Source organism: Loxodonta africana, chromosome 9 (assembly GCF_030014295.1).
Source record: "Loxodonta africana isolate mLoxAfr1 chromosome 9, mLoxAfr1.hap2, whole genome shotgun sequence".
Classification (NCBI taxonomy): domain Eukaryota; kingdom Metazoa; phylum Chordata; class Mammalia; order Proboscidea; family Elephantidae; genus Loxodonta; species Loxodonta africana.
The window spans coordinates 67,088,540-67,112,490 of record NC_087350.1 but is presented as its reverse complement, the minus strand read 5'-3'; the positions used below and the strand labels follow the sequence as shown (position 1 = coordinate 67,112,490).

General features: G+C 41.7%; 1 protein-coding gene across 2 annotated transcripts in view; it reads left to right on the top strand.

The window, feature by feature from the left end:
* The window catches only part of PALM2AKAP2 (PALM2 and AKAP2 fusion), a 401,677-nt gene that overhangs the window by 230,551 nt on the left and 147,175 nt on the right, over positions 1 to 23,951 (top strand). For both annotated transcript variants that reach the window (XM_064291625.1, XM_064291624.1), the window contains exon 8: positions 23,183 to 23,268. In XM_064291625.1, the coding sequence (XP_064147695.1) occupies positions 23,183 to 23,268 (86 nt within the window). The remainder of the gene's footprint in view (positions 1 to 23,182; positions 23,269 to 23,951) is intronic.

The following is a 23,951-nucleotide window of genomic DNA, read 5'->3' as shown; positions in this document are numbered from 1 at the left end:
GTATGTCTCCTATCCCCTCACTACCACCCTCAAAAGGTAATTACTTTTAATTGTTTTGTATGAATCCTTCCAGTGTTTTGTATCCAAACATAATCAAATTCAAATGCGTATTCTATTCTCCTTTTTTTACACTAAGTACAGGTTTCTACACCTTGCTTTTTTTTTTTTTTTAATTTATCAGTATATTCTGTAGGGCTTTCCATATGAGTACATGTGAATTTATTTTTATATATATATAAAAAAGTTGCTGTCAGTGCTGACTCATGGTGACCCCACGTGTGTCAGAGTAGAACTCTGCTCCACTGTGTTTTCAATGACTGTTCTTTCAGAAGTATATCGCCAGGCCTTTCTTCCAAGGCACCTATGGGTGAATTTGGACTTCCAACCTATAGTGAAACCTATGAGAGCCAGAACTCAATGGGACTGCCTTGTTTTTACAGGTCTCACAAGTTTTCCTTTGACGGGGTACAGTTGTACCACTTTTCTATCACTCTTTATTAGCAGAAAGTATTTGAGTTTTCCTTCTCTGACAGGTTTTTACCTTACACAGGTCCAATTTTTGCAGGCTTTACTATATACATTTATTTACATTTATATTCTTATGTTTATTTATTTATAAAAGCTATGATGCTTTTTATGGGGCTCAGCGATACCCTCCATTGTGTTCAGGGACTGATCAGAGCTCACTGGTACTGCAGTCGGAGTCCCCCTACCTGAAACTAGGAGACTCATTTTGCTCTGAAACCAGGCACTTTAAGCTCTGTGTGTGGGAGAGTCTTCCACAAGGTATTTCAGTATAAAACTCTGGGAGTCACGGTGCCCAGTAGCATCAAGGAGATAATTTACACAGAAAACAGGTATTGAGATATAAATGTATTGAATAAATCACCGTGAGTAATGTCTTTTTTCAACATTAAGAAATGAAAAATCACTTAGGAACAAATAATTCTGATGAGATGCTAAAATTTCACCAAACAGGTGCAAGATTTTATCCTTCTTTACAGTCTTGGTCGTGTTTTGGAGCTGACTTCTTTGTTGACTTTGAGATCTTTAATCCTATGTACTCTTAATAATGCTATTGGGGTTGCTAAAATAAATTAGTATGGTTAAAGCCTATTGCTAGTCTCTTAAATGGATCTTTAAGTAACAAGTATATTCCTGAAAAGGTTTTTGCGTGTGTAATTATTGGAAGTCAAATGTTTGTTTCTATAGAAAACTGACCTTTTAAGAAAGATAAGAGATGGCTGCTTTTAGAATTAAGAGAAATCCTGCTTTTTAAGACTGAAATATGCAGTAACTCTTTAGAAAGTAGGGTCCATCTATATAACACTCCTGCACTAAACAACTGCTATCTATAATGAGGTAAAATGTGTTTAGGTTTTTTTATTTTCCGTGTTAAATGTGCTTAGTTGTCTTTTAAAACTCTCTGTGTTTTCTTTTATTCTGCTGTACACCTCTCAGTTAGCCTGACATCTCTTTCACCTCATTACACTGGCTTCAGCTGGCGATACTTCATCACACTCAAAAGAAATTTAACCCCCCACCAAAATCCAGATCTGAAAGCAATTAACCTTAGGCTGTGTTTCAAAATAAAAAGAAAGCTAATATTTAATAAAGCCCTGGTATAATATGTTCCTTGAGTCAACGTTTAAGAAATTGATTGACATAAAGCTGTGTGAAAGCGTGAAGGAAAATGTGGATTTGATTAAATGTAATTAAATCTATCTTCTTGAATTATTTTGCTACAGTTCGTAGCAAACTTCCCAATATTACAGTAATTTTCTTGGCCTTGATTTTCTGATTTGTCTTAATTGAGCTGTCAATACTAAGAATAACAGAATTTGCTTTCATTGGTGGCCCTTGAAGGAGGAATCCCAAATGTAAAAAGCTCTAACTGCCCACTACAAAAATATCCCTCCAACCTTTCCATCTGAATTGAACTTGATAGGTTTCCTTTGTGTCCCATTTTTCCCTTCTCGACATTTTCTGTGATATTCAGGCCGATGCAGACAGTCTTCTCAGTGTCTGAACCTCTCTGACTTAGATTTTCTATTTCTCTTGTGTTTGCACCAATTAAAGCAAGCCTCAGGCGGTGCTTATGACATATTTTCAGAAATTCATTGTGTAAGAAATGTTGACGTTCTCTTGCGCTATTTTCCCTTGATCGTCTTTCCCCATTTCTTTACAGTTCTACCCTTTCTCTTCTTTGAAGTCTTTATGTGTTTGACATTTTTTTGAAAAATTCTTTCCTACATTTTGGTTGTTGTAATGGGTAATTACATGGAGGGAGGAATTGCCAAATCACTGAAACAAAATGATTACTTCCAGAAGCATTTCCTAAAGCCAATGCCACTCTTCCTCCATAGACTTTTCTCTGCCATTTATTTTGTGCAAATGTTCATATTTGGCACCTGCTGCTGTCTCCTTTCTTATAAACATTAAAATAATGACTTCAACTTGAATAATAATTTATAGAAACAGAACCTAAAAAACATTCAGTAATAATCTGTTGCTATGAATTTGAATTTTCTTATGGTCTTTGATAGAAGCCATACGAATATTTATCTTTTAGGATCATGTACATATTCTTTTGTTCTTTTTTATTTCATAATGTACTTTTCCTGCACACATATCCCTGCATTTTTCAGCTTGGGATAAATTTTTTTTTAATCTTTTGGTCATTACTTTGATATACCTTCTCCAAAGTGAATTATTAGGTCAAAGAATACAAACAGTTTTATAGTTTCCTGGAGTGCTTTTCCTCAAATAACAGAAACTCATATCTCAATTGGCATAGACAATAAGGAAGCAATATAATCTCCTATAACAAGAATTCCTGAGGTGGGGTCACTCTGGAGTTGTCTAACTCAGGAGCGTGACGGTACCCTCAAGGGCCCAGTTTGCTTCCATGTTTCTGTTCTGCCAACCTGAGGGGTATTCTCTGTAATGGACCAGCTATCCTGGTCATTTTTAAATGGCTGCTGCAGTTCTAGACATCACCAGCACTCACAGATATGACAATGTTCAATGGAAGAAACATCACCAGCACTCACAGATATGACAATGTTCAATGGAAGAAGAGAGGAAAATTTCTTCATCTGTGTCTTTTAAAAAGTGAGGAAACATTTCCCAAAAGCCCCTAGTCAGACTTCTGCCTTTCCTGGCAAGGAGTTAAGGATTTCTGTGATTGATTTCATGAAACATGGTCATACAGGGGAAGATAGCTTACCTGGGCCAAAAGGATTCTGTTCTATGGAGGAAGGGTGGTGTCTGCTACACTTCCCTAACACGTATCCTAGATTATTATCCCGAGAGCCAAAACCACTTTACAGTGCCAGCCTACAAAGTCTAACTGTGTTTGTTCCCTGACGAACCTAAGTTTCTATAATTTTTGCTTATTATTATAAATGTAAAGTATACTTGTGTAATGAAAATATAGTTTTAATCTGTGTTTTGTAAATGATAATCAAGGTACCTGCAGTGTCTTTAGAATGAATTGGTCTATTTTTTATTTCCTTTAGTGTTTTATCATCACTGAATTTAAAAACCTCAATCTAACCAATTTTAGGTAGTAATTATATGAGGGCTTTTGCTACCACTCGTTATCCTTATGTGATTTTTGAGTCAGAGACTGTATCTAGTTAGTAAGCTCATATCGTGAAGGTCTTCCTTATATGAAAATTTAAAAAGATAAAAAGGCACTGACTGCTCTGACGGGGATCATGATAGAGGGTCCCAGACAGAGCTGGAGAAAAATGTAGAACAAAATTCTAACTCACGGAAAAAGACCAGACTTACTGGCCTGACAGAGACTGGAGAAATCCCAAGAGTATGGCCCCTGGACACCCTTTTTAACTCAGTACTGAAGTCACTCCTGAGGTTCACCTTTCAGCCAAAGATTAGACAGGCCCGTAAAACAAAAGGAGACTAAATGGGCACACCAGCTCAGGGGCAAGGACAAGAAGGCAGGAGGAGACAAGAAAGCGGGCAACGGGAAACCCAAGGTGAAGAGGGGGAGAGTGTTAACATGTTGTGGGGTTGGCAACCAATGTCACAAAACAACATGTGTATTAATAGTTTAATGAGAAACTAATTTGCGCTATAAACCTTCATCTAAAGTACAATAAAAAAGAAAAGAAAAAATGATGGTGTTTGGGGGTGAATAGTCACTGCCAAAACACTCTAGGTACTTTGGAATTGAAGGACAGATTGAGTCTGTAGTGGAAAGGACACCCCCTTGGCAAACTGCCAAATGCCCCCTCTTTGTGGACCCCCACCCACCCACCATTATCCTAAAATTAAGTCATATTATCCAGCTCTCATGTCCCACAATGACTGGAAAGGACCATTTACTCATAGGTCATCACAAATGTTTATGAAGTCCAGGGGATGCCGCAATCATTTCTTCACTTCCCTTTCTGGTTGCACTCACTGGTCCTCAAAAGTCCCTCTTCCTTTTGTGGTCAAGCTGGCAAGTCCTGTTTCATGTTGCTACCTCCTTGTAATTTTGCCCCCAAGTTCCTTTTGCCATGAATACTCACATTTATGACTCCAAATAGATTATCATCAATATATTTTTCTACTAAAAGACCCTTCCCAGGGGTGCTAATTCCTGGGAATAACACGAGGGAAGGAGATAGAGAGCTCTGTCATGCTCTGATCTCAGCTGGCTGTATGTACCGCCCACCCAGAGAAACTCCGCAAGCTTCTTCTATTGTCAAACTTGGCCCATTGTTCTCCTCCTGTTCAAGTTGTGAGTCGCCGTAGGAGACTGCTCCTTGCACCATGTGGGCACATGGATCGTATCCCAATATGTCTCCAAAGATATCATTCTAATCTAAATGCTGAGTTGTTCCTCTAAACATCCACCAAAGAGGGAAAATGTGGTTATTTTCTAAATTCTTCTTATACCAGGATGGAAAGAACTCAGGGAAAAACAAACTCCCTTATGTTCACTGCTGCTTAACTCTGTTTCTTTATGGTTTGGCTAAAAGAAGTCCTAAAGATGCAGCAGGCTGCCCTGTAGTGTGGTCAGCACACTGAATACATACATGCTTTTCCGTATGGTATTGTCGAAGCATTTTACAGAAGTGACCCTCCGGAAGGGGACCCCAAGTTGACCTCAATCTAAACATGGGCCCTAGGGTAGAGTTTAGAACCGGTTTATAGGAGTCTTAGACCATGCTGTAGTGCTGGCTTTAAATGGCTCAAACAATCAACTCTCCTTCAAAGGAAAAGTGAAGAGTGCTGGCTAACCAGAGCAAAGGCAGCTTCATTTTTCCCCAGTAGGCTTCAGAGCCAAGCTACAAGTCACTGGAGTGTGGAAGTGTAAATTGAATTTGGAGACATTGCCCAAAATTGGCACATTTGTCAGAATACCTTGCCTTTTGTTAATCGTAACATCAGCACGAGTCCAGAATCCTGCAATTCTGAAGTAACATTTTCATTCTTGGAGAAAAAATAAGAAGACAATAGAGACTGGCTTTCTCTCCATTTTCTAAATTTCCGCTCAAGACTGAGTAATTTGTTTTCAGCAAATGTAGGGCTTTATCTTTGTCTAGTAGGGACTTCCTCTATATTTAGATACAGGGATATGGGTACCTGAGAGCAATTATTCCTCATCTCTGGTTCTAACCATGGTGGAGAAGGGTGAGCAGCTAGCTTGGGTGAGACTGGCTCAAAGAGGAGCATCCCTGCATTCCTGGTTGGAAAAGAAGCCAGAACAGTGTTTAAATGCCACCTTTTGACAACCTTCTCTCTGTGTCCTACAGTTTTGCACCTTCACCTAATACTGGTCTGCAGTATTATTAGTCCAAAGGCTTATAACCTCACACCTCATGGAAGAAGGTACTGAAGATGCCTTCTATGATGCACCTCTAGTGGCCACTAAAGAGATAGCCAGTTGCTCTGTGGCTATAGATACCAGACTTCAAAAGGCTCCAGGCTGGTGAAAGGCCTGAAACATAGATGGACTAGACATCAGTTGGGACACAATCACTTGAAGGCTGTTACATAGAGGAGGAAAGAGACATGTGTTTGACTCCAGAAGGCCAAGCTAGGACCAGTAGTTGCATATACCTACCTTTAGGCTCAATATCAAGAAGTACATTCCAACGTGAAACTTATGAGAAGTGGAATGCTCTGCCTCTTTGAGAGTGAACAGGTTCCTTGTCCCTGGTGTGCAGATAGAATCAGAGTGAGTTGCTTTTCAAGATGTTTAAAGAGATTTAAACGCTAAATATAGAAGAAGACTTCCAGCATCTCTTCTGACCGTTGTTATCTCCTAATTCTGTTTTAAGGGTAAAGCGTTCAACTAAATCCTGGTACCACTCTTGGCTCAGTCTTCGTGGAATATCACATGCACAGAAATATTGTCCAGCTCCCAAAAGTAACTAAAAGTTCCAATCTTTACTTTCAGCTCTTATAGAACATCAGTGGGGGTCCCTTTTTCTGTCCCCTGCACCTGCTGCTTTTGGAATCTGTTTCAATCCATACCCTTTGGGTGCATATGACAGAATCCCAATTCAAAATACACACACACACACACACACATATATATATATAGTCTCACAAAATTGAAAAGTCCAAGAGTCATTCTGTTGCCTTGGGCTTCATTTCTCAGTTTTGCTTTCTTCTGCTGGCTTTTTCTGGAAAGGTTTTTTTCATATGGTGCCCACTAGTAACCTCAGGGAGCCCTGTTGGTGCAGTGTTTAAGAGCTCAGCTGCTAACCAAAAGGTCAGTGGTTCAAATTCACCAGCTGTTCCTTGAAAACCCTGTGGGGCAGTTCTATTTAGTCCTGCAGGGTTGTTATGAGTCGGAATCTACACTACGGCAATGAGTTTTTTGGAATAGCCCCAGGCTTAAATCTTAGCAGTTTACACAATTTCATTGGGAAAAGTTCTAGGAAAAGTCCTAGGGCTAGCTCTCATTGAGCCAACTTTGTCTCATGCTTATCCCTAAACCCATCATTGGGACTTTGCCCACTTCCTGAGGAAGGAATCTGAGGAATGGAGGTGGCTCTATCTGAATCACATGTGCTAGGAATGGAGGGAGGTAGTATTCCCAAAGGGAAACTGGGGTGCTACTAACTTAATAAAGGAAAACCAATGTTGCACAGGCCAAAACAGTAATTGTCCACTCTGATTTCTTTTCTCAAGCCCCTGACTCCCGCCACTTACCCACCTTCTCTCTCAAATCTAGGCAGCTCAGCATCTGTCTTCTTTCATTCCTTCCCCTTTTCCCCTGCCTCTCTAGCTTGCCTCTTCCCACTTACTATCCCAAGTCTGTATTATAAATGCCTAGCTACTGGGCTGGCAAATACTGAACTCTCCTTAGAGGGAGAGGGAGGAAGAGAAATGGAGCCAGCCGAGTCCAGATTCCTTCAGCAGCTGAGGGGACGGAAGGGAGGAACTCGCGTTAATAATTTCTGTCCCCATCATATACTGAATCACCAGGGTGATTCCGTGTCAGTTTGAGTTATGGGTGCTTTAAACGTTTGCATCTGTGCCAGGCAAGAAGTAGATGGATTTGCACATGATGGTGAGGGAAGACTGTGGAATGTAAATATGCTAAGTTATAGATACATCCCATAAGTCTAGTAAAACAGTGTCTGTGTTTTAGCTGCCAGACTTCTGTAGTGGATCAAGCCAAATTCCCAAATGGGCTTTAAACTTGAGAAATTTCAGGCTTGTTTGTATCCAACCACACAAGGACTTTTGAATTGAAAATAAGAGTTGGGCCATAAAACAATAGAAAAACCAATTGATATCTTTTATCATCGTTCTGCCTTCAGCACAGTAAGCCCTTGTCAGTTCAGACTCAAACCCTTTAAGCAAACCAAACCAAACACATAGAAACAGCCTGTTAAAACCATTTAGAATTCCAGCCAGGGCTTTGGCCTTGTCTCTGGAATCCATCCTGACTGCCTCCTGCTTCGCCATCTTAAGCCACCGGTCTTGCTCTAGTCATCACTGTTTTCTCTGTTTTGCTGATTCTCCTCCACAACCCCACACCCACAGGCTTTGTGAGTTGGCTCCCAACACTCAACACCTAGATGCTCTCAATGATGCTCCTTCCTCAGGCCTCCTTGCACTCTGACTCTGTTAGGACACTCTGGTCCCAAGCCCTGCCTTGAGCCAGATTTTGGTGTTTGTCTTCCACCCCACAACACAACATCTGTGAATCAGAGGCTTTCCTGTTTTATGCCCTGACCCTGTGGTGCTCAGGCCAGCCTGGGCTTCCCACGTCCAGGCCCAAAATTCTACTAAAAATCCAGAGCTAGAAACTCCCACGTGGCTAAATTTTTCTTTCATCCATTGTTGTTGTTAGGTGCCATTGAGTTGGTTTCAACTCATAGTGACCCAATGCACAACAGAACAAAAGAGCACCTGGTCCTGCACCACCTCACAATCGTTGCTATGCTTGAGCCCATTGTTGCAGCCACTGTCTCAATCCATCTCATTGAGGGTCTTCTGTTTTGCTGACCTTCTATTTTTCCAAGCATGTTATCCTCCAGGGACTGATGCCTTCTGATAACATAACATGTCTAAAGTATGTGAGGCACAGTCTCGCCATCCTTACTTCTAAGGAACATTCTGGTTGTTCTTCCTCTAAGACAGATTTGTTCATTCTTTTGGGAGTCCATGGTATATTCAGTGTTCTTCTTCTGTCTTCCTTATTCATTGTTCAGCTTTTGCGTGCATATGAGGCAATTGAAAACACAATGGCTTGGGTCAGGCACACCTTAGTCTTCAAGGAGCCATCTTTGCTTTTCAACACTTTAAAGAGATCTTTTGCAGCTGATTTGCCCAATGCAATGCATCTTTTGATTTCTTGACTGCTGCTTCCAGGGGTGTTGATCATGAATCCAAGTAAAATGAAGTCCTTCAATCTTTTCTCTGTTAATCATGATGTTGCTTTTTGGTCCAGTTGTGAAGATTTTTGTTTTCTTTTATGTTGATGTGTAATCCATACTGAAGACTGTGGTCTTTGATCTTCATCAGTAAGTGCTTCAAGTCCTCTTTGCTTTCAGCAAGCAAGGTTGTGTCATCTGCATACCACAGGTTGTTAATGAGACTTCCTCCAATCCTGATGCCCTGTTCTTCTTCATATAGTCCAGCTTCTTGGATTATTTCCTCAGCATACATTTCCTTGTGACTCCGTAATTTCTATGTAAGACTAATTAAGAACTGTGGTCATTCGGAGGGCAGGGAAGAGATGAAGCCATCTCTACTATTTGTGGGAGAAAAAATCAAGTTAGCTGAGTAAAAAAAAGAGAAAAAACCAACCCCACTGTCATCAAGTCAATTCCAACTCCTGGTGACCCCTTAAGACAAAGTAGAACCTCTCCGTAGGGTTTCCAAGGCTATAATCTTTACAGGAGCAGACTGCCATATCATTCTCCCGAGAAGCCACTAGTGGGTTTGAACTGCTGACCTTTTGGCTAGCAGCCGAGTGCTTAACCATTGCACCATCAGGGCTCCTGTTAGCTCAGTACTAAAAAATGAAAAATTATGGTCCCAGCCATGTGAAGACTTTGGAAACATATGTTCAAATCTGGATATATGCTATCTCTCTTGGCAATGCTTTTCTTAGATACAATTTGTTTTATTGCATGTTCCTAGAAGTCAGTTATTAAAAGACAGACCCCTCCAAAAAATGAAGCCAATGTAGTTTCACAAAATAAAGATAATTATAATAATAGTTAGCTGTTATTGAGTGTTTGCTTTGTTCCTAGCCCTGAGCTGAGGAGTTTGCATACATTACCTCATTTAATTCACACCAAAACTCTATGAGTTAAATTCTCTAACTATCCTCACTTTACAGGTAAAGATAACTAAGGCTTAACATGCTTAAGTAACTTGCCACGGCCCTGTGGTTCTTCTACCAGTCGGACAATGAGTTACTAACTAGCTTTGGCCAAGTCATTTTTTCAAATTGATGGTTTAAATTCAATCTTCTTCATAAAAGGATTTAAAGTGGGATTAAATCACAAATTTTCTGAGCCTTCTGTGTGAGAATTAAAGCAGAATGGAATTGTAAACTCAGATGCCAGTAGGGGCCAGGCAGTTAACACTGGTGAGTGTCATCAACCCACAAGTAAGACAATAGGGGGTGGTAGGGACTGACTGAGGCCTATCAGAGGAAGCAAACCTCATGTAAAAAGCTATAATTGTTACTCAGCCTCTGCCAGTTGTTGCCATATAGGGCTGGGAATACTGGGCCCAGTTTTGCCAAATCTTTTTATTTTTCAAGAGAAACTAGATGTTTGAATGTTCATATAAATTCTCCCGATTTTTAAATGTTGGCACTAAGTCATTTAAAAACACTAACAACACCTTGCAGACTAAATAAAGCGTGTATACAAGCTAGAAAGGTCTCCATTTTATAACCTCTGGGCTGTTGATTACTCTAAGACCCTTCCTGACCTTTCCAGAGGGATCCTTCTTTAAATATTCTCTTCTATATGCTTCTCCTTGACTCCAGTGAGTTTTCTGAATGGGTGGGTGAGCTCACAAGGATCACCTGACACCAACACAGCCCCACAGGGAAAAGACAGGAAGCTCTGGCAGGACGCCCAGAACTCAGGGCAGAAATGTAACATCCTGGCCGCCTACCCAGGGAAGGCCCCAAACAGTAAGGAAAGGGTGAGGAAAGAGCGGCCTTGAAATCCGATTGCCCAGAGAGAAAAATCACCTCCCAGGCTGTAAGGTCCCTGAGAGCAGGGACCAGGACTCTTCATCTGGATCTCCCACCCAAGCACAGAGCCTGTCACCCAGCAGAAAAGCCAGGAATGAGGATGAGGTGAAGTGTGATGTGACCACAATTGCATTTCTGAAAGCTACCAATGGTGATAATGTGGGAGACAGATCTGAGTTGGGGGATCTTGGAGGGCTTGAACTGGCACCCTGGCAGTGGAGATTGTCTTAGCTTCCTAGTGCTGCTGTAACACAAATACTACAAGTGGGTGGCTTTAAAGAACAGAAATTTCTTTTCTCACAGTTCTGGAGGCTAAAAGTCCAAATCCGGGTCTCAACCTTATCGATTCCTTCCTTGTCGGTAGCCCCAGGTGTTCCTTGGATCCTTGGCGTTCCTTGGCTTGTAGATGATCCTCACATGGCATCTGTCTGCCCCTTATCTCTGTGTCTATTCTCATCTTCCTAGCACTCAGAGATGATTAGGTTTAAGACACTCCCTACACTGGTAGGACCTCATCAACATAACAAAAATGCCATTATTTCCCAACAGGATCACATTCACAAGTATGCGGACCAGGAATTCAGCACATATTTTGGGTGGACAAATTCAGTCCATAATATGGATGGATTAGGTGGGAAAGACATTGAAGAGCTCAGTTATAAGTGTTCTCCTCCGTTCTTTCATTCCAGAGACACCCTTCTCACGGCCAAAAGAAGAAAAGTCACGGCACACCAACTGTGTGTTGACCCTCCAAAAAGCCCAGAGACCCTAATACCCCCCTGGCGCCAGCTGCTGTTTTAATTATTAACAGATCAGTGCATTTTCTCTGGACAGAAACTGGATACAAGATAGTGGCTTAGGTTTTTGTGTACTTTTATATCACACTTTTAGGGAATAAATATCAAATATCTTTCCAGCCTAGTAAAATCAGCACGACAAAGTAAGGATAATTAGGGTGTTGTGGAGAATATAACAGGCTCCTCTACTGGACCTGGGAGGAACCCCACTGAATGGTAATATCAGCAAAAGAATTTGAGAGTCAACCATGTTTTAAACTGTTAGTTCTTTATCCTCTGAATAGAGAACCTGTTTGTGAGCTATCCCTTGGGTTTGCTGCAAGTAACACTATGGTTGCCTAAAAAGCCTTTAATATCCAAGGGCTGGTTCATGCCAGCCAAAACAAATCATGTTAAAAATTGGTTTAGGCCTGAAGGGCCTTATAAAACTCATTTGAAACAGTGTACCATGATCCTTTGCTCTCGTTTTCATGAAATTGGGGTCTGCTTTCTCCTTCACATATAGAAGGATACTTAAAATGAACCTTTGAGAGTAGAGCAGATGAAACCTCAGTTTCCCAGTAACACTCTCAGATGCAGTGACAGAGAAAGGCCCCTAAGGGTGCAGTGGCAGCCAGACGAAAATCTGTTGCAGCTTCGTACCCACATATGCACACGTGTGCAGGCAGGCATGGGTGTGTGTGCATGGGTTATGCAGGTGTGTGCATATGCGGTGTGCACGTGTAGACACAAGCATACACATAATACGTAGGTGTCTGTGTATGCATGTGTGTGGGAGGGCAGATACATAAGATCACATGCATGTGGCAGGCAGTTAGGCACGTGCACGTATGTTCTCAATCTCAGGAGGGGTGTTCCTTCTTGCTCTTCTAACCAAGAGCACCACAGTCAGCAGAGGGGATTAAGAACTGCATATTGGCAGTAGTTTGGGGCGTGAGTACTAGAGCTGGAGAGCTCTTGTCCAAATCCCAGATCTTCTCCTTACTTGTGTGTTCTTGGGCAAGTTATTTAATCTCTCTAAACCTCAGTTTGCTTTCTGGAAAATAAGGATAAAAATAGTACCTACTTTATTTGGGGTTTTGACCATTAATGAGGTAATACACATGAAATATAGGGCAATGAAGAGCATATTCATAAGCACTCAAGAAATTATAGCTATTGTTATTACCATTATTGTTTTTGTTGTTCTTTCTTAACTCATGCTTCCAGGGAGAATATCAGATAGAATCAGTAAACTGTTTTCTTTTTTTTAATTTTTATTGTGATAAAATATAACATAAAATTTGCTATTTTAACCGTTTTTAAGTGTATAATTCAATGGCATTAATTATATTCACCATATGGTGCAGCCCTCACCAGCATCTGTTGTCAAAATATTTCATCACCCCAAACAGAAACTCTACACTTTAAACAATAATTCTCCATCCCCGATCCCCACCCAGTCCCTGGTAACCTCTAATCTACGTTTTGTCTCTGAATTTACCTATTCTTTTTAGATATTTCACACAAGTGAAATCATAGACCATTCATCATTTTGTGTCTGGCTTATTTCACTGAGCATATTGTTTTCAAGGTTAGCCAAACTGTTTTCTAGTCCAGGGGTGCTGCAAGCCTCTTCCTCTTCTCTTCATGGTTGTCTCTCAGATCACCTAAAGTTTTCTCCACGCTCTTTGTAGGATGCCTATACCCAAAGTAGAGCTCAAAAGCACTAGGTACATTTATAGTCCTAATCTGCTTCTTCTTTCAGAGTTCTGCTGCTCAGGTCACCTTGAACAGAACCAGATTTTTCTGGGAGCAGGACCATGTGTTAAAGCTTTTCTTACACGAAAGGAGAAGTGCCCCAATCCCATTTGCCACAGGGAGGTCCTATAAACCTTCAGTAAATGTTTGCTAAGTTGCACTGGATTGGGTTCAGTGCCAGCCGTTGTCTATGTATCTCTCCAGAGGCCCCACTAAAAAACCTTTGTTTGATCTGCACATCGTAAGCTTCAAAAGTCAGCTAGAATGGGAATGGTAGGGAAAAAATTCCCCTCTCAGAATCTTGTTTTTTCCAATGTGTCCTCAAGCTTCCTGTTTCCCTATCTCTAAAAACAAAAGAAATATTAATCTTCTGGGTAATAAAATGTACTGGTTAGTCGAGTCGCTTGGGGTTAGGCTTCTTGGATTAGATTTCGGTTCATCACTCATTAGCTCAGTTGTTTAAGCTTATTTAAGCCTCAGTTTTCTCATCTGTAAGGTGGGGATAATAATTGTACCTGCCTCATCAGGCTGTATGAGGATTAAATGAGATAATACACATAAAGCATATACCTTGACCCATACCTTAGTACAATATAGCTGTCATTACTGGTATTACTGCCGCCATTTTGGCTGAGAGAGCCATGGTGTTGAGTCAATATGGGAGCATACTTGGCAAGACACTGGGGTTTCTGTTATCCACCTTTGGTTTCCCTAAATCAGTTCCTCAGATGTACCCAGACAGGTTTCTCTGACTCAGGAAGTATAGGTGGGGGAAGGAGTCCAACAACCTCTGGGTGAGTTTGAAGAAAGTAACTTGTCATCAAAAAGGTGGACCTTTCTCTTTCCTAATGAGCTCCTTGGTGGTGGGGGAGACTGGGGAATTCCCCAGTCACAGTTGCTTCTAGAGGCCCCAGGGTCTGGCCTTACATTTTTCCCAAACCAAACCAAAAAACCAAACCCACTGTGGTGGAGTAGATTTCGATTCATAGCAACCCTATAGAACTAAGTAGAACTGCCCCATAGGGTTTCCATGGAGGAGCTTGTGGATTCAAAGTGCCAATTTTTTGGTTAGCAGCTGTAGCTCTTAACCACTGTGCCACCAGGGCTCACATCTTTCCAAGGAAGGGAAAATTGGGGCTCTGGAACAAGGATGAGCCACCACCTGGAGTGGTTTGGGCTGAGGTGGGGTTATATCCTGCCCTACTCCTCCAACCCCTAGGCAGGGTTTCCCATCCAGCGGAAGCAGGCCCCAACAGCTTATCCTTGGGTGGGGTTTCCCAAAGCCAAGTGTTTAAAGGCAAATCATTGTTCCTAAGTTCCGCTAAGTTTTAATGTTCATTCTGCTGAGAACTCCTCCAAGAGCAAAGTGAAGTTCTTAAAACCCAGGGGGTTATTGGGAACCAAGGCAATTAAAAGGAAGAGAAATACCTCGCCAAGTTTCGATTCCAAGGCTCTCTGTGCAGAGACCTGGGTGAGGAAGGAGAGCTAAGATGCGGTGGGACACGGGCCCTAACCCCATTCTTTTCATTTATGATGAAGCAAAGTGATTTCACAATGGGTCTCCTTTTGGTGTATAAAGGGGGTTGGTATAATTTGTGCCCCAGAAATAACCCTGAGCTATGAAATCAGGCAATCTTGTCTGTTTCAGCCGCAGGTCAGCCAGTAATTTGTGTAACACATTGGTCAAATTCTTTTCCATCTCAGATCTTTAGTTTTCTCACTGAAATGTGGAAGTCTGGGCTCTAGAGTTTGTTGAGGCCCCATGGCTGTGTCTACGTCAATGAACTGATGAGGGTTGAGGCAGAAATGAGGAAGAAAATAATCAGGATGGGTTAGAAGGTTGGAAGCCTTTGGAGGGGTGCCACCAAAGTTCCAGAAAACAAGAAAGGGACACTCCCTAGCTGTTGAGGGCCATGCACTCTATGTTCAGTCTCTCCTTAAGCCAGGCTGTGTAGGTCATCATCTGGGATCTTTTTTCCCCAAAATGTTTGTGACTCAACTCTTCTTTAGACCGTCTATTCCACTGCCCAGTGAGGGTGGCCTTGTGAAAAGGGGAGCAGTGTATCTAGGAAAAGGCCACATAGAGGCTGAGGGGCACCCATTGGATGACCCCTTACTCTGATAGAAAAACAGCTTTGGCAGCCTCAAGACCCCTTCCAACTCCAGTTTAATTTAAGAAATATTTCATGAGCCCCCACTATGTGTCATCTGTCACTGTGCTGGCTGAAAGTTTGGGGGGGGGTAGGGGCGGGGCTGGTGAGCAGGGCAGCCCTGTCCTCAAAGTGCTCAGGGTCTCACCACTCAAACATTCTATGTGTGGTAACTGTATCTCCATGTAGTTCCTATCTCTGGGTTTGCTGTCAAATGTCTAGAGCCACCAGGCCTTACTAAACTAAGCTTAAGCCCCTGATCATTCTAGGACAATGCTAGGTGGGAGGTAGTAATTTATTTGCCTGACTCCGGAGGACAGGGCCACCAACAGTCTGTTTGGCTCTTCAGAGTCTAGCACGATTCAACTCAGAAGTGCGACTGTTTCCAATGCCTTCCATCTTCACTTTTAGCCAGTTGCCGTCAAGTCGATTCTGACTCATGGCGACCCCATATGTGTCAGAGTAGAACTGTTCTGCATAGCATTTTCAATAGCTGATGTTTTGGAAGTAGATTGCCAGGCCTTTCTTCTGAGGTGCCTCTGAGTGGACTCAACCCCTAACCATTCAGTTAGTAGCCTATAGATAACAGTTTGCATGACCCAGGGACTCCACTCTCATCTTTAGTGTCTTCTTTTCTTCTTCAAGCACTTTCTCCCCTAACCCATTCCCCACTCTGATGCTCCTATCCCCCAAACCTGGCTGTTCCAAACCAACACTTTTCCATTAACCAAAATACCCATTGCCGTCGAGTCAATTCCAACTCATAGTGATCCTATAGGACAGAATAAAACTGCCCTATAGGGTGTCCAAGGAGTGGCTGGTGGATCCCAATTGCCAACCTTTTAGTTAGCACCCATAGCTCTTAACTACTGTGCCACCAGAGTTCCTTTCTAATAACAGACACTTAAAAAAAAAAAAAAAACCCAAACTGGTTGCCATCAAGTCAATTCCAACTCATATCAACCCTATAGGACAGAGTAGAACTGCCCATAGGGTTTCCAAGGATGTGATTCCTATGGAAGCAGACTGCCACATTTTTCTCACATGGAGTGGCCAACCTTTTGGTTAGCAGCCAAGCTCTTAACCACTGCGCCACCAGACACTTAGGGGACACTAATTGTATATCAGACTCAGTCCCTGCCCACAAGGGCTTACAAGTAGTTGATAAGGTCCACTAAAGCAGCCTTAACAATTAAGTGTGTCAAATATACTCGAGGGTACTTCTTTCCCTAATGAGTGTCCCAGTAATTGGGAAAAATGATCAGTTGTGAATTCATAGTGGAGGAAGTGAAGATGTAACTCTGGAGCCATCATGGAGGAACTGGCACCAAAAGGCAAGGCTGAGTCCCAGCATCATCTGTGTATTTAACTTAAATGAATTTGAGCGTATTTTTTCTAGCTAAAATGAGAGAAGAATAAAAATTTTAAAAGCATAGGTGATTTTGCCTGCCATTCCAATCTGCATGTATGTCTCATGTGGCAGAACCTACTGGGTGCTTCTCTGACAGTCAACCTCTTCCCCTTGTTGTTCACACTCTAGGCGGTCAGGTGTGTTGGGAAGACTTTGAGGGAAGACATCTTGGTGGGTGGGAGGGGTCTTTGCAGTGACTTCTTTACTCCTAAAAAAGGCTAAGGGAGGAGAATTTGCCCTTTTCTTGCCTCTTCATGTTTTCATCTTGGGACCACTGAGGAAGGCCAAAAGTATTGGAAAGAGGGCAAATTGAAGCCATGAAGCCATTGAGCCACTGAATTTACTATCTCCGGTGCAAATGGCTAACATGGTTGACTGCCAACCGAAAGGCTGAAGGTTCATTTTCACCCAGAGGTACCTCAGGAGAAAAGCCTGACAATGTACTTCTGAAAAACCAGCCAATAAAAAATCTATGGAGTACAATTCTACTCTGACACGCATGGGGTCACCATGAGTTGAAATCAACTCAAAGACTATTGGTTTGTTTTGTTGGTTCCAAACCACCTTGGGGCTTCTTGTTATGTGAGCTAATGAATTACCTCTTGTTTAAACCTCCATTAAGTAGGCTTTCTATTACCCTGGTGGCAGTGGTTAAGAGCCCAGCTGCTTACCAAAAGGTCAGTAGTTCCAATCCACCAGCCACTCCTTGGAAACCCTATGGAGGAGTTCTACTCTGTCCTATAGGGTCACTATAAGTTGGAATCAACTCGATGGCAATGGGTTTGGTTTGGGTTTTTGGTATTACCTGTAGCCAAAAGCATCCTAAATGATACATCCAAGTGTGAGGGCAGGAAGGGAGTCGTTAATCTGCTGTTCCTGCAGTCACTCCCAGCTCCTTGTATCTCATAGTCTGAGCATCTCAAACCCTAAGAAATTATGGAATTTCAAGATACTTATTTTTTGTAAAACATGATCCTTGATACAAGCCAACATCATCTGGTGCTTAACAGAAGAAACTGAGATCTGTCCCAAGGCTGGAACAAAAAGTGACTATGGTATTATATTATACTGAAGTATGGTATTGTATGGTACTTTATGGGTAATTTAAGTAATTTACAAAGGCAGTTTTGACTATGCAAGATTCTGCCTTTTGACTTTAAACCCTAAACCCTTCATGAGATGCAACTAACCTGGGCAATAAGCACGGGGCACAATGGAAGCAGAGAGTGGCCCTGAAAGAGTAGGAGTTATGGCCATTATAACTGGTTGAGGGGACAAAATTTAAATAGCAAAAAGCAAGACTGATATAGAGACTAGAACACAGCAGATTTATCCAAAGAATTCTCTACAATGGGAAATTTGAGGTTGATGAGGAAGACAAATCTAAAGGGGCTTGTTCCTCTCTCAAGGCTGGGCTGCAATAATAAGCAACCCCAAGTCTTAGTGCCTTAAAACAGTAAAAGTTTGGTTCTCACTCATACTACATGGCAATCGTGGGTTGGCTGTGTCTCTGTTCTGTGTTACCCCTATACTGGGTCTCAGACTAACAGAAACACCACTATCCAGAACACTGCCAGTCACCATGGTAAAGGGGAAGAGAGTCCTGGAGGATCCTGCGTCAGCAATTAAATTCTCCAGCCCAGAAGTGATAGATGTCACTGCTGCCCGCAGCCCATGGGCCAGAACTAGTCCTATGGTCAGAAAGTGAGATCCTATCATATATGCGGAAGGGGAAAGAACTGGAAGTATCTGGTGAGCAGTGTTTTAATGACCATCATTATCACCCACTTGTTCAACAATATATCTAAAAAGCTACGTGGACAGATGAGCTAGAACTAAGTTCACTCTCTTGCACACAAAGGTCCATTCAGACTTGTCTTTCTCTTTCTTATTCTACTTTCGTCTAGAGAAAGCATGGTGACTCCAGGGAGTCTGGGTACAGCCAGCCCCTACCCCTGCAGAGCTATCCTCTCCCTCTGGGCCTTCGGCCCTTTATTTTTATTATTTTTAATACTACCCAGGATCAGAACTAAGATAGTCACCCAGTGTTCTCTGGAATGCCAACATCATTTGCTGTTCTTTCTATCCACCTTAACTGCCTTGCTCTTTTCATTGTTCAGTATTATGTCCGGTATCCCTTTATCAAACACACATCTATTTTGTCTGCAGAGTAACTATACTCAACCCCATGCTACAAGCCCAAATCCCTCTCCCTGCAGATCCTCACAGATGTCCTTGGCCTTTCCAGTCAGGCCCTGAGCTCAGCCTCCTGCATTTTTATTGCGCTGCCCTATGGGCGCTCACACTCACTGTTTTCAACAGAAATCAATGGCAAAGAGAGGAACCATGTAAGTCAGCAAATGTACCCTTTGAATGGAGACTAGAGATGTTGGCACCAGGGAACTGGAAGCTTGGGCTAATGGGTTTATTCACATGACTGTGCAGCTAGGTAAGAAGATACATAAAAAGCAATAAAAAATTTCATGGTGGTTGATTTTACTTATTCCTGAAAGATCTTTATGAAACTGTCCCTGGTAGAGTATTTATAAGCTTACTTCAGCTGCAGGTAGACAAGTCTCAATTTCATCAACTGCAAATGCAAGCTCATTCCCTGTTGGGAGAGATGTGTTCTTTTTTTTTTTTTCCTGAAGGTATTATCCAGTCTTTTAAAAATGGAATAAGAACAGTAGTAGTATTGCTAAGGATTGTAAGAATAATGTAAAATATGGCTTATCTCCTCGAAAAGGTTATAAATAAGAATTTGAGCAAAGGGAGAAGGGGGATATAAGAGAAAAATAGTTGTTCGAAAATACAGTATAAAGAAAGATAGTATGTTGTCTTAGCTATCCAGGGCTGCTATAACAGAAATACCACAAGTGGATGGCTTTAACAAAGGGAAATTTATTTTCTCACAGGCTGGTAGGCTACAAGTCCAAATGCCAGGCCTCAGCTCCAGGGGAAGGCTCTCTCTGTTGGCTTTGCAGGAAGATCCTTGTTATCAGTCTTCCCCTGGTCTAAGAGCTTCTCAAGCATAGGGACCCCGGGTCCAAAGGACGCGCTCTGCTCCCGGTGCTGCTTTCTTGATGATATGAGGTTCCCAACTCTCCGCTCACTTCCCTTTCCTTTTATCTCTAGTAAGATAGAAAGTGATGCAGGCCACGCCCCCAGGAAACTCCCTTTACATCGGATCAGGGATGTGACCTGAGTAAGGGTGTTATATCCCACCCTAATTCTCTTTAACATAATCTAATCTTGACTTATTAACCACAGGCACAGATTAGGATTTACAACACATAGGAAAATCACATCACATGATAAAATGGTAGACAATCACACAATACTGGGAATTATGGCCTAGACGAATTGATACATATTCTGGGGGGACACAATTCAATCCATGACGTATGTGATATGTGTATATACATATACTGTTATCAAAGTTAATACATCAGATTCCTAGTGTAGATTCTTCCCCTGAAAACAAAGCAGGTTGTGCTTATATAATTCATAATAGAATACGTTAGTCTGGAATGTTTATCTTTTACAATTATACATCTAAGTTGTTTACATTTATGTGCCGTAGTTATAAATCATGGATCTGAGATCAGTGGAAATTCTTATAAGGAATATTGAACATGAAAGCAAATGTTAAAAGCCTTTGGTAAAATTCTAGAGCTGCAAGCATCTCAAGTGTGTAAGCATTTTAAGGTATCCCCCGTCTACTGGCGGTGTGAGGAAATGGAAAGCATCCTCCTATAAAGAAGTGTCAATCATCTTATATCTCCAAATCCGCAAAATTACAGGGTCTCCTGCTCTTTGATATTTAAACATAATTGGCCTACAGCCCTACCGTGTATAGTGACGGGGGGTGGGGTGGGGGAGGAATCTTATATCCTCCCCAATATCCTTATCACCACGTCCTCCTCAGACTCCATGATCCCAGGGAGCTCCCATTTACACATGGCCACTCTTTTCTTTCCACCCTGAGGTCCAAAAGTGGGACTCATTGAGTTTCCATCAAACAACACCAACACAAGACAGTAGTGTGAACAGATCTCCACTGAAGGCATGAGAGTAAGGGGAAAATAACATCTTGACACAGCATAATAATTTAAATATAACTTTTAAACATCATTGTCCGTAAGAGTCCTTTTATGGTCCACTGGGAATTTCTTACTACCAATTCTTGTCCTGCCTTCTTTCAAGTTCTCAGAGCAGACGTGCAAGAGGCAAGTTTACCACACAGGCCTATTTCAAACCTTTGCTTGCATTACGTTCACTAACATCCCATTGACCAAAGCAAACATCAGTGGGATAGGGAAGAAAACTTTGCCCACAGTGGGAGAGGAGAGGAATGAATATTTGCTGAGCAATAATTCGAACTATTACATAAACTTAATTTCATATGATTGTCTGTGATACCCGGAAGCCCTGGTGGCGTAGTGGTTAAAGTGCTACAGCTGCTAACCAAAGGGTCGGCAGTTCGAATCTGCCAGGCGCTCCTTGGAAACTCTATGTGGCAGTTCTACTTTGACCTATAGGGTCGCTATGAGTCAGAATCGACTCGACGGCACTGGGTTTGGTTTGGATTTAAGTCTGTGATACCCAATATCTGTGGACCTCAGCCAGGTTCCCTCTGCTTAAAACTTGAGTCTATTAAATGCAAGCATGTCTCTCTCAGATGTATGCATTTAAGACAAAGCTGACTACCTCTGGGCAGCAGTTTCTTGAGAAGAAATTGCAGGGCAAGTCAACAAACTTCTGTGACCTGGTAGTTTCCGATATCTAGTTAAAGAGACAACCGTTTGTACTTTGTAATGAGTAACCCATTACATGTATATCCTGTAAAATGAGGCTGTTGAGGATTCAGAATGTAAAATAAAAAAGCACAACCAATGCTAGCGTATTAAAAATAAATTGTTCTGGTATCAGTTTATTTAAAGTGTCATGTAATTACAAATAACTGTTAATCTTTTGCCAGTTGGTTGTCCAGTTGATCCTTACTAGAAATGCCAGAACATAACAGTCTTTCTTGTACATGTCTCTGGCTCCTTGATTTAGTACAGAGTTGTCAGGGTATGGCTTATGGACCAAATCTTGCTCACTCCCTGTCTCTATAAATAAAGTTTTATTGGAACCCAGCCATGCCCATATGTTTACATGTTGTCTGTGGCTGCTTTCACTCTGCAGTAGCAGAGCTGAAGAGTTGTGACAGAGATGGCATGACCCAGAAAGCCTAAAATATTGGCTATCTGGGCCTTTACAGAAAAAGTTTGCCAACCCCTGATTTAACATAATGCTAGCCAGTTGAAATTTTAGCATTTGGGTTACTCACACAGGTCTGAGATAAATACTGTCTCTGAGCTATTCTTAGGGAATATTATTTGTTAAGGAAATTGATAATGCAAACAAAAAAGATACATAATTTTAACCTGTTTAAGAAAACAATCTTTTTAATACTTTAGATTGCAAAGACTCATTTCTAAAAGAGCAGTTATAGCAATTATAACGTTTGTTATCTATTTGTTGAAGTAGACCCTGAGAAATTCTATTACTTTCTTAGCCTTTAAGGATGTGACTTTAATTATAATAAATCTGTCTTTATTGTCATTACTTCAGACTTTCTACTAATAACAGACAATTCCACCTCCATTCATACACATACCTGCATCTGAATTAGGGTAGTTTCACTTTGCTGTGTTCATAGGTAATACAAAACACTAGCCCCTGTTCTCTTCTTTGAAGTTGGGGAGAGGAAAACCTTATATCTTGCCCAATGTCCACTCTTGGAGATACTCTGACAGCTTAAGAAAGAAGGAACACTAATCTTTTTTAAGACTTAGAAAGAAACCAGTAGCATACGTAGATGTTAAAAAGTGATAGTAAGCTCCTAGTTATTTCCACTAGTGTTGGGAAGTCAAGGTGTGGAATCTGGGAGAGTGAATAATTTAGGAGTCATTTCCATTGGGTGTTGAATTAGATTTGAATGTATGTAAATTTCTGTGTTCTGGGAATTTACTTTAAGCCCCAAACAAGACCTCACTACGAAGCCTGGATTCTGGAGGAGTTCCTCCCAACCTCTTCATCACTCTGGGTGGAATAATCAAACCAAACCCATTGCCATAGAGTCGATTCTGACTCATAGATACAGGACTTATATGATTGACTCCACACTTGGACATTAAAAACAGAGGAGTGCTAACTGACCCGACTTCTGAAAGGAAGATTTCCCAGTAGCTCCCGAGTAGGTAAGGGGCTGTGGGTCATCATAGCTTTCCTTCAAAATTCACATGAGATTGGAATCCGTAAAAATGAGTTACGTGTCCAACCATGTCAGCTGATTGCACTTGGCTCAAAATTGCAATGGTTTTCTTTTGTTCCCCAGGAGTCGAGCGGGAGAGTGTGCTGCTAAAGGGAGATGAGACGGCCTTGGATGCCACAGAAACATCCAGCCCAGACATGGCTATCAAGGTAAGGGATCCTCTCTCTAGCTTGATTTTCACTGTGGATCTCTAAAGTGAGCTTTTGGCTGGCTTATCTGAGGGCAAAATGAGCACTGCCACACTATCCTGCTGGTGTCTTTGTCTATTCACTGAAGTCTTGGTAAGCCAACCAGACATAAGATCTTGAAATTTGGGATCTGGGTTAGGAAATAGCTTGAAAGCCAGAATCCAAGACTGGTGGTTTCCAATGGAGCTGTTGTAGGATCTTCAGTTAATATCTATAGGTAGGCTGTTTGCAAGCGGTAACAGTGAAGCAAATCTGAAAATTCTGAGCTGGAAATCAGGCCCCGCTGTGCATTGTGCAGAAAGGTCAGAAAGGCATAAAGTAGCTTTGATCTTGACTCAAGATTTCCACTGATGTCAGCAGGAAGGCAGCACATGGCCCACTCCAGCTGGAATGCTAATAGCCATAGATTTACAAAATGAGTCATCTGGAAATCAACCTAATTATCACTGTTCAAATTAAATGCATGAAATTGTAATCATTGTCTAGATTAAGGAATCTGTAGCAAGTTATCAGAGACTCAACCACTTCCCCTCTATTACTGGATTAGACACAATGGAACTGTCCTTTCTTGGAATTCTGTTTATGTTTCAGTTAATAAAGGCTGGTAGTGGGAGCTTTCTAACATTGTTGCTTGAATAATTAGA